This window comes from Gordionus sp. m RMFG-2023, chromosome 3, assembly GCF_954871325.1.
Source record: "Gordionus sp. m RMFG-2023 chromosome 3, tfGorSpeb1-WG-v2, whole genome shotgun sequence".
Classification (NCBI taxonomy): Eukaryota; Metazoa; Nematomorpha; class Gordioida; order Chordodea; family Parachordodidae; genus Gordionus; species Gordionus sp. m RMFG-2023.
In genome coordinates, this window is record NC_088777.1 from 12,345,276 (window position 1) to 12,357,403 (window position 12,128).

The 12,128-nt window shown below is 25.0% G+C and overlaps 1 protein-coding gene across 1 annotated transcript; it reads left to right on the forward strand.

Annotated features, from left to right (window-relative positions):
- The first annotated feature begins 270 nt into the window (after positions 1-270).
- On the forward strand, positions 271-10,672 carry LOC135927667 (cystinosin homolog). The gene is made up of 5 exons (XM_065463809.1): positions 271-445; positions 483-576; positions 622-720; positions 9,152-9,322; positions 9,773-10,672. The coding sequence occupies exons 1-5, from the start codon at positions 309-311 to the stop codon at positions 10,226-10,228; spliced, it is 957 nt and encodes a 318-aa protein (XP_065319881.1). The 5' UTR covers positions 271-308; the 3' UTR covers positions 10,229-10,672.
- The last annotated feature ends 1,456 nt before the right edge of the window (positions 10,673-12,128 follow it).

The window sequence follows — 12,128 nt, forward strand, 5'->3', positions numbered from 1 at the left end:
AACTTTTAAATTTAAAGAAATTTCTTCTTCCCTTGGTTAGACGCCTGTTACTACTCAAGAGTCTAGTTTGTATATTCATTTAGATATATTAAGTTTCATATTTGATGTATCCTCAACACCAATAAATTTTAGAACCTCTTTCTTTAATTAAAATCTGTATAATTATTTTTTACCAAATGTTTTTAAACCAATAAAATATGGAGAGAATCCACGATGATATTTCTTGTCTAGATATGACACTATTAATGTCACATGTCCGTCTAAGCCAGATGACAAGACGTGTTTATAGTTTGGTTCAGTTTTTTAAAATGTTATCCGCAATCAATTCTGATATACCTAATAAAAATACTATATTTATTTTAAATCAAGTATTTGGATGGGTATATTTTATAGCTTGGTCTATATCATTTTATCCTCAATGTTACACTAACTTCAAAAGGAAGAGGTTTGATTTAAATACTAAATAATATAATTATAAATAGTATTATAGGCCTGAATCTAGATTTTTTAACGCTCAATATCACAGGATTCTTCTGTTATTCAGTATTTAATATATCTATTTTCCTAATATATAGGGTAACATATAAAATAAATAATTATTTACATTCTAATAATTCTTAGAATCAAAAAGATCATCCTGTTGAAATCAATGATATAGTATTTAGCATCCATGCATTTTTTCTAACTGTTTTTACTGGGATACAGGCGCTGATATATGAGGTTAATATTTTAGCATTTATTACTTATCACTATTGTTTTTAGTAGATAGGTGATAAATAATGTTTATATATAATTTGGGAAGTACCGATTATAAGTCTGCAAAGTAATTTTTTTGCAGTCCAAGCCCAAATTTAAATTTTATTTTACCCTACCCAAGCTTAAGCACACATTTTTAGATCCAACTCAATTTTTTTTATAATTTTTAAATATTATAATATCCAAGAAATAATTAAAAATTATGTTTACACATTGCCACCTTAAATAAAAGTATATTTAACCCCCATAATCTAATTAATATTCATATAAAGTTGCATTTTATTTAATTTGTATACATTATATATTTAACTTAGCTTTAATATAAAAAGTAATGATAAAAATCAAATTTAAAAAATATTGTTATTATATAAAAATAATTTGCATAATTGTCGAAGAAAGATGAATTGTTTATATGGAAACAAAATTTCTAATAAATATAATAATCACATATTAAAAAGATATATCAATATCAATTTTGATTGATAATTTTGTGAAACAAAAGATATTTGTATTATTAAGGATATTTGTATTTTTAGTATTTATTAATTAGGTCTGACATATCTTATAGTTGACTTGAGCCCAAGGAAAATTTTTTTCAATGTCTGAACCTGAGACTCAGGTCAGGCTTTAGACAGTCCATACAGACCTCTAGTATCGATATTAAATATTGATGATGAATTGGAACCAATATTGGACTTTTCAAAGAAATATCAAATTGGGCAATATTTTTAAAAAAATTTTATGTTTACTGTTTTTTAGACTTATTTTTATGCACATTTTTTGTACACATTTTTATTTATTTTTGAACTAATTTCTAGTGTTACTTGCTAAAAAATAACTATAACTAGCTATATTTTAAAAATTGTAACTAGTCATATTTTGACATTTTTTACTACTAACTGTAAATTTATATTTTGTGAAATGTCACTGCCCAAAGTAACTAGTTACTTTAATATGTATTTTTAACTTTATTTTTAATATGTTGTGATAAATTAATTTTAAAATTTTATTTAAATGTCCGATTGTTTGCAAAGGATATGCAACAATAATATAATTTCCCTTCCAAATAGATTTTCTTTTCTTAAATTGTTGCATTGCTGGGTTTCATAATTTTGTAACCAAATTTAGTGTTGTTAAACAACTCGTTTTGAGCCGATTTTTAAAAATGGCTAACTCAATACTTCACCTATAAAAATATTACGCAAGCCTGAAGATTTTGCTCATAGAAGGAACAAAGGTCCATACATATAGTATCGAAATCTCAAGGCTTAGGCTATATTTTTCTGGCTAAAATATTGAGTTAGCCGTTTTTAAAAATCGGCTCAAAATGAGTCGTTTAACAACACTAACCAAATTCAAGTAATAAACCTATTTTTTAATATTATATTTTTTTAGCACAAAATATTCTATATTTTTTGCCCTCAAGTTGCTGTCAATATTTATACTCTGCAATTTCATAAGTAATAAATGTATTTTTTTAAAAAAATTAACTAAATTAGATCATAAAACTTAGTATAAGGAAAGACAGACTTCGATTATTTTAGAATTGATTAATCTTTATTTTTGTGTAAAATACTCAATTAGTAAGCATTACTTATAATAAGGAAAGACAAATACCAAGAAAGAAAAACAAAATATTATAATGTAGATATCCATTTCCTTTAATAAGAGATTAATCAAATACCCTTCATTCTATAGGCTAATTTACTTTTTTTGAAAATTGGGGAATTATCTAGGGTACTTTTGTCCGGGTCCTCTTGTCCAGAATTTTTTTTCTTCTAAAAAAAATTGGTAAATTCTATGATCTAAAGTGTTTCACAAATTATACACTGGGATACTTATATAATTAAATAAGAAAAAAAATTTCTAATACTCTTCCCTTATTATTCTTATCACGATTTTCTTGACAAAAAAAACTCCAAAATTATACAGTTCTATTTAAGCTAGACTTGGATGCTGATGAATTAACATATTGCAATAAGTTTAAATATTTACAACAACTGCTATATATATAAATATTATATTTGCAAATATTTGAGTGAAAAAATCATTAATTCTTAATACAAATCATAACCCATTTTTAAAATTAAGAGGCCATTTTAAAATTTATAAGAATCTGAAAGTAACTTATAATCTAACTAGTTACTTTTGAAATATTTTCTCATAAATATTCATATCATATCCCATAAAAAGTGACTTATTAAATAAAAATGTTTACTTCTATCTTTAAATAAATGTAGAAAACATTAAACATTTTTATTCCTCTTGTTACACTGTTTTTATTAAGAAGAAGCTTATAGCAAATAAAATGCAAATTTAAATTTTATTAATTATTAAAGGTATCAATATTTTATTTCTGATCGATCCTCTTAAATAGGAGGGTTAATGCTCAAAGGTTTCCCACTTTGGAAAACCTTGCATTTAAGTATTTCGCATCTCCTTCAACAAGTGTTCCATTAAAATCAGTCTGCAGCACAGCTGGTGATATGGAAATCCCTCATAAGAGGAACTTATCATATAAACTTAATGCCCTTAAATTTATGAGGAAAAATATCCAAATTATAATTATTAATTATTTTATATTTCATTATTATATTATTTTGTTAATTTATATTTAATTTGATCTTTTTATTTAAATAAAGATTCATAGTTTGATAAACAGAAAATAATATTATATCAGAGACCTGCATGCCTGGCCTGGGTACACGAGGCTGGCCTGAATTTTTTTTAAAAATACCCTGGGCCATATAATATAGTGTGCTATCATATAAATTTAAAATTATTTGTATTTTGCCTAAATTAGATAAGTGAAAAATCTGATAATCATTAAAATGGAACTATATTTTTAATTATTCTTTAATGGCTATAATTTAATAAAATAAGACATTATTTATTATGTATCTTTTAAATCTACATATTTAAAGATAAGACATATTTTTAGAATTTGCTCTGAGATTTTTTTTTAAGTGCCGGGATAAGTGAATATTCTGATTTAAACGCTTTTAGAACAAATTTATGCATTGATTTTTATTATTTCATTATCTTATAGTGTTTAAAAAAATCAAGTGAATATCGATATCGGTACCATTTTAAATAAATATCGGATCTGATCTGTTGTAGCTGATGTTTTTATAAGATGTATTTTTTTAAATATGGATTCGGCAATTTAACCATTTTGTTGAAAATTTATTAATTTTTATACTGGATTTAAAAAGAAAAATAAAGATTATTTACTGCGATTAGTGAAGTTTTAACAATTCATCATTTATTACATGCCCGCTTTTCACTTTCTATCTCCTTCATCTCTTAATAACAAATCTTCTAAATATACATTGTTTGTCGCAATATGTCCACCAATTTTATTGGTCTCCATAGTTGTGTTTCCCTGGCTTGTTTCGTCATTGGTATTAAAAAAAATAAATATGTTCATAGCTAATTGATATCAGTCATTCCTTTCTTCACATCACTATAATACCAAAGGTTACCCTATTTCTTAATTATGGTGTTTGAAGATGTTTTAAATGTAATCCCACGAAACATCTAATTTCAGAGTGCAAGATGTATACGCCTGGACTTATGGATCCATCCTCTTTGATATTTGCAATAGGTTCTAAAGAATCGGCACCTGCGATTTTTGATAGAGATATGTCTCCCTATAATATCGATGGTAATATAAGGTCAGTTACTAGTCCGAAATGACGAAACAAGTCGGAAGTTGGTGTTGGAAAAAGGAATCAAGTGAGGACCCATAGACGACTGCCCCAGAGAAACGCAGCGATGACAGATGAAATTGGTGGGCATATGGCTAGAAATCACAATATATACTAAGAAAATTTGTTATTGAGAGACTAAGGAGATGGAAAGTGAAGAAAGTGCAAGATATTTATCTTTAAAACAACATATAAGTTTGATATTTTTTAAATCAGTATATTCGTGAATTTTAATCTCCAAAAAATAATATTTCAAAGTAAAGGATAAATGTAATTTATACTCCGATTAAATCAAACTGATTCTTAGGAAAGGCTTGGCTTTTGAATTTAAATAAGACTCTTATATTTCTAATATGGACACTCAGGCGCGTACTCAGGAATTTAGTCGGTGGGGGGGGGGATAATAAATTTTTAAGAAATATTGTTTTTTAAAAATATCAAGCATAAATTTATTAGAACTAATAACTATTTCTAATACACAATTTTAAATTAATGTGAATTATAAAGAAATTATATGTATAAACCGTCATATAAAAAACTATAAAGTAAATGTGAATTAAAAAAATATTAAACGGATATAACTGGCGGTATAGAAAAACTATAAAATAAACCTGAATTATAAAATATAAAGTGAATATAACCACTATATGAATCACTTAAATGACCCTAAATAGAAATTTGAATTTTTTGGGCCTTTAAAATTTACATATATAAAATTTTAATGTTGGAAATATAAATTAATACACAAAAAGTTTATAAGGAATAATTGTATTTTGTAAGTTATATATATATACATGTAAAATCCAATCTTCGTTGGGATTGAGCTAATATTTCAATTATCTCATCCTTGCTTGTCAAATGCCTATGAATATTCAAAAGATCCATACCTTTCAATCTACTTTCAGAAGTTGTACTTCTTGGTATGTTTTCAGAGACCTGCAGGGGCCGGACCGTATTTTAATTTTTTAAATATACCTGGGCCGGGCCCGATTTTTTTTAAAAAAAACACCCGGGCAGGGCCTGAAAATTTTTTTTTAAAAAATATCCAGGCCGGGTTGTATATTTTAAAACAGCCTATATTTAAAATTGTTAGCTATAAAAATAAAAAAAATATAATTTATTTTAAAAAAATCCGGGCCGGGCCTGAAATTTTTTAAAAAAAAACCCTAACCAGGCAGTAAAAAATTTAAAAATAAAATACGGGCCGTGCCCTGCAAATGGTACCTCTGCAGGGCTCTGTTATTCTTCTTAAAAAGAGAATGTTCTTATTTGTTTACTAATGGGAAGAGTTGCTAATATATATAAATCCTTTTAATACTTGGGAATATAATCTAAAATATGTTTGAAATGCAAAGCAACCATAGCATTTTTTGGTACTATATCAACAGTTAATTTTATAAACGTAGTTATTCAGCTAATAAGGCATCATAAGATACTTTAACATCTTCATGATAAAAATCTAACAAATATTTTTTTTCTATCACCATCTGAAAAAGGTTGGTAAGGCTCTTGTGGAAGTAATATCTGCAGATTTGTAAGTGCTGCATGATGAATTAAAAACCATTCATTTATTTGGGTTATAAATATATCTAAGAGAGGGGACATTTGTTTTATAATACTCTTCTACTGATCCTATATTAATGTTTTAACGATGAGCTTGCCTAGCTGCAAGTCGAGGGAGACAAATATTAAACACGTATAGCTCTGCTTTTGACTCAACAATAACATATAAAATATGAAATTCTTCATCAACATTAGCCCTAATTTCCTTAAGTTCTAATAATATGCTCTCCGCTATTCTCATCTTATTAATCAAGTCAATGTTATGTTTTTGAAAAGTAAATAATGGTAGATAAATATTACACCACTAAAAATTTAAAAATAATAAGTTATCACGTCGGAAAACTTGAAATCGAAATTAATTGATAAAATAACAGTAGATGAATGTGATAAATAAATGTAATTAAATATTTAATATGAGATAGGAATAAATATTAACAAATATAAATTAATATAAACAATAATATTTTTGAAAAATATATCCCGCCATCTGTATTTTTTGGCTTGGCTGCGTACGCGCATGTGGATTCTAAATATAATAAAATAAATTTAACAAAAAACTGATGCTCTTATTTTAACAAATTTTAAAGTCTTTAGTTTTTTGGACTCCGAACCCAAATCTGGTTCAGAGATTACCCATTTTTTTAGAACGAGTAGTAAAAATAGCAATTTTGCTTTATATTATACACTCTTTAATTGTTTTTATCTATTATATTATATCTTCAAAATTTTAATATTTGCACTTAATTTAAGTAACAAATATCTAAATATATCAAGGCTTAACGTGAAAATTACCCAACCCATTCACGTTAATTTTTTCCCCCCACCTTACCAGTCAAGGGTTACATCTACTTATTATATTATAAAAGGTATTGAATGGAAAAAATTGAAATGGGATGGAATTAATAAATTATTTATAAGTTAATCTTTTTCTCATTTTTACAATTGACCTAATTTGATTAAAATAAAATAATTTACTTAATATTTAAATTTTTCTAATATTTTATATGTATATAAATCTCTATACACCTATCCCACTTTTTTTTACCATTACCAAAATAATCTGGTATAGGCCAATTATTTTTTATGAAATATTATTTTTTTAAAAAATAAGTTTATTTGAAAAAATATATATTATACGATTTTTTTCCTCAGGCTTCCTATACTACAAAAATATTTTTATGATAATTAATTAGAGCGGTGCGACTTAATTTTCGTACTTGGCTAAACAGCTTTTGAACTAGGACATCCTGTTTTATTTTATTTTAGGCTGTGTCCAAAATGTTTTGGAAAAAACTTTAAAATTTATAAGTTTTTGCAAATTAATAAAATTATGAAACATGTTCGAAATCTTCCAATATTTTTTTTTTAAATTTTGTAAAAATTAAAATAAAGAAAAACAAAAAATCAGAAAAAAAATACGAAAAATAACAATGCCACCACCAAATACGTCAATATTACTTACTAGTTATTTTCGTAAACCCAAATAAATAAATTTTTATCCAAATTTATTAATTTCTATTATTTTTATAAAAAAATAAATTTTTGTAAATGACGAAAAATGATTTAAAACACTATTTTATTTTAACATTAAAGATAGCTTGTTATATACTTTTTGTTTATTTATATTTTTTAGATTTTGGACACAGCCTTAAGTATTTGATAGCATTGTTATTTTTTAGTTTTAAAAAATTAATATTGTTAAAAGGCTCTAATTTTAAAAACGGCTAACCCAATATTTTAGCCAAAAAATATTAGGCCAACTTAGAAAATTTGCTCATAGATGATTTAGATTTGGATATATATTAAGATTAACATTATTTCTTGCGTAGTATTTTGGCTAAATCGGGCCGTTTATTTAATAACACCACATAAAATTTTGATTGTTTAAAATTTTTATAGGTTATTTTTGAATAATGCTAATCTTTTATTCCCTTTTTTTAAAATAAGATTACTAAGTTCTACCCATTATAATCTTAAAATATTCAGCCAAGGTAATATTATATTTATTATAATAGTTTTGGTTTATTCTTAACGCTACAATATCAGTAATCTTTGAGAAAAAATGTCGAAAAAGCTCTGATGGGCTCTGACAGACCTTGATTTGAAATTGATCTATCTCCATTTCTATTCATTATATTCACTTTAAAAAATTATATATTGAATTAAAGCTTAAAATACATATTTTAATTTTTTCAAAAAAATTGTTAAGATTAATTATAATTTATGCCAAAATTTTCTAAAAAGGTAAAATTAAAAAAATTTAACTCTATATTAAAGCCAAAATATTTAATAAAGTCGATACTTATTTTAAATGAAAATATAAATTTTAATATTTTTTACGTATAAGGTTTAAAAAAATGTGCATGCTTGTAAGGTTTGACAGCCACAAGTCTCACAAGAATGGCTTATATTTTAAAGCTACTGAACCAAAATTAATAAAAATATTTAAATATATTCTAAGACAAATTTATTGAAGCTACTGATTTCTTGATATCTTAATAAATAACCAGATGGATCCTATAGACTACGCGAGAATATTGAAGTGTTATATTTTTAAAAATAACAATTTCTCTGGTAACTTTAAAGAATTTCTTTTTATCTTCACCAAAACATTGGCTTGGAAATATTGCGTTCAAATTTTTTATCAATTCACGGTTGTAGTTTTAGAATTTTGCTCTAAACTTCATGTATTATTATTTTTTAATCTTTTATTATCGATACAAATTTAAGTCAAAGTTAAAAGGATACAGAAAGATGAGTATGGTTTTTGCTTATAATAAAAATCTTCTATAAACATTGTCTAAAAGATATTTTTTAAAAAATGTGTCTTGTTCTTACTAAAAATCTACTAAGACAGAGTCTTAAAATTATTGTGCTTGTGCAAACGTTTTAAACGCAGCTTTAAAAAAATAAACTATGTAAGTTCTTGAAACAATTTTTAACGTTTATTTTGTGAATTTAAATGATGAGCCTCTTATATTAAAAGATTTCTTTTTTTTTATAAACCAAGTTTTGCAAAAAAATATCTATGAATCTGTATATTATTGAGGTAAAAATTATTAAATTGTATATTATTCCTTTATCTTAAATATCTCTTAAAAACATTAACAAAACAAAAAAAGAGAGGGACCCAGAAGATCTCGAGAATCAATAACGTTATACTGATCTGCATAGCACTCACCTTAGGATCCGGAGTAGTTAGCCTTATAGCGAAATGGTTAAGCTTTATTCATTTCCTTTACCTGTTTTCTTACGTTAAATTGTTTGTTACCTTGATCAAATATATCCCTCAGGTATATATATATATATATATATGTTTTTTAAATACACGTCGAATATATAAAAGATATTTTAAAAAGAAATGTTATATTACCTATGTTTCTAATTAATATTTTTACTAATATTATGAGGAAATCTGTCTAAATTTTATAGTTATTATTATCCTTCTTATTTTATTTACAGGGAAAGCACTTACTATGTACTATTATTACAAACAATTAGGAATAAATTATCAAAAAAAAATTTAATTCCCGACTATATTCAAAGCTAAATATTTTGCTGAAACTTCCCCATTTTAAAAAAAACATAATCATTGATCAAAAATGCTAAATTCTGGGAATTTAACAAATCAGCGAATCAATATATTCTTGCACTTCTATATTTATCTAAAATTAAATTAAACTTTGCATATTGTGACATATTTATCATTATTATATATCAATCATTTTTTTATACAAATAAAGGCATACCTCAATTATAAACGTAAGTCCACTGTTGGCTGGAACATATGGGGAATAATCCTGGATTCCACGGGGGGAATTTTTAGTTTTGCTCAAATGGTTTTATTATCCTGCAGCGGTAGTAAATCTATGTCAAACCTTAATTTTCTTTCAAAAAACTCGGGAGCAGTCGTCTTAAATAGTCATACCTACCCGGCTTGTGTGAAAGAAATGTTTATATCGAATCCAGTTAAGTTAATGCTTGCTGCTATCTCTCTATCCTTCGATATTATATTTTACATCCAGCATTATATCCTTTACCGAGAAAACAATGTTGCAAATAACTTCTACCAAGATATTAGGGGAAATATCACTAGGAGAGAACTCGGTGTTAACGTAAGGGATACTAGTCACTCCTCTCAGATCAATATTCTTGATAATAAGAACACTGACGCAGAGGAGAACTCTGGTGTAAAGTAAATTTTAAAAAAATTGTGCAATTAAATTTTATTTATGTTAATTTTTCTTAAAACATTAAAAGAATCTTTTTTTAAAAAATCCATAATTATATAAGATTTAATATATACAATATACATGTGTTTTATACTTTTTAAATTGTATATCGATTCACCTTAAACTTATATTTTAAAATATTATACATGTACATAATTCTTTCCTTTATATTATATATATATATTGTGTTTAGATTTATTTAGAGATTTATACTTTATAGATTATATTAATCGTGTTTAATTTATATTATAATAACATTTTATCATAAATTAAAGTCCTTTTTGACTTGATCTCTCTAAACAGTCATAAAGTAGAAATAACCTTAAAATTGATTATATTAGGTAAAATTTCAGATTATTTTATATTATTTTAGTGCATTTAAAATTATTCGAATAAATTATTATTTTTGCTTCTGCGTTTTTTTTAATATAAGAAGATACAAGGTTAATTGAGAATGCTTATCTATTAATATTATATAATTTAAAAAAAAAATTAGGTTAATAACAGAAATATAATCAAAAATCGTTATTATTTTAAAATAAAATTTATAATAATTAATATTTTTTGTGATAAAAATTCTAAAAATAATATAACATATTTTCTAATCCTGTTATTTGTAGACAAATCGAATTTATTATATCGTAAACTATATCATTTTTTCATGGAAGTAAGATAAAACGTTAACCATGTCCTTGTTCGACTTATTATTAAACAGCTGACTATATAGATTCACACAAATAAACAAACAAGCCAAAATAGGGTCAGCAATAACTATCAAAATTAAGTCGTGCCAGGACATAGCCTTAATAATTTATCTAGAAAAATAAGAAATATTTTTTGGTACAATTCCCATTCAAGATGAAAAAATGATTTAAAATCCAAGAAACAGAACTTTGCTTGGTTTACAAAACACACGATAAGCCACTCAAGCCCTTTATGAATAAAATTTTTTTTTTGATATGGCGCCCGACTTGCTCCTATTTTTTCTGCATTCACTAATTGAGCCCACGGTTGGCCCGAAACTGTAAAAATAGATTCGCAAAAATTTCGAGACACCCATTTTTTATTGTTCTACCCCCCCCCTCCCCCCCCCTTTACCATATTTCCTTAAATATGTCAATAAAAAAATGGAACTATAAAAAATTTTGAAATTCTGCTTAAAATACAAGATTTCTTTTTTTTTCATTTTCAAAAAATTTTAAGTTTTGGACCCATCAAGGAGATTAGAGAATAAATCATAGTTTGAAAAAAAAATATTTCTAAATTGATTTCATATTGAAAGTTTTTGCGTAAAAATTACAAAAGATTTTGGCAAAATTTTATTAAAAATTTATTTTTATATAAAAACCAACAATAAAATGAACAATTTCATGATATAATTTATTTGCAAAATTTTCCATTAACTTATCAATATGTAATGTCATTCTCTAATTATAACAATAGATTAATTATTAAAATTTCCTGTGGCATTCGATTAAAGTATGATTTTTATTAATTTAGGCCTTGTATTTCGTTATTGGAAAAAAAAATTTTACATTTTTTTCCCATAATTTTGTTGCCATATTTGGCATTTTATCTATATAACCTGGTAGCGTATAGTGAAAATTGTAGCGCATATACAACATTCTGAATGTACGTTGACTATGGTTGCTGGAAACTATTATTTATATAAAATAAATGTTATTTAATATGGTTTTATCTGAATAGATTAATCTTAGTTAGCTAAAATAGAGAAAACAAAACATAATAGAATATTAAAATTAATTTATTTTCAATGATCTGTCATTTGAAATAATGGTATAGACAATAAGTAATTAAATTTACTTCTACAACTAATTTGCTGAATAAAATAATAATAGTAATTGTT

Bases quoted from the DNA above. Each gene is read 5' to 3' on its own strand.
- LOC135927667 (XM_065463809.1), top strand. From the start codon at position 309: ATGTTATCCGCAATCAATTCTGATATACCTAATAAAAATACTATATTT. The intron at 446-482 runs GTTTGATTTAAA...AATTATAAATAG, and splicing joins ACTAACTTCAAAAGGAAGAG to TATTATAGGCCTGAATCTAG. The intron at 721-9,151 runs GTTAATATTTTA...AAACAAAAAAAG, and splicing joins TACAGGCGCTGATATATGAG to AGAGGGACCCAGAAGATCTC.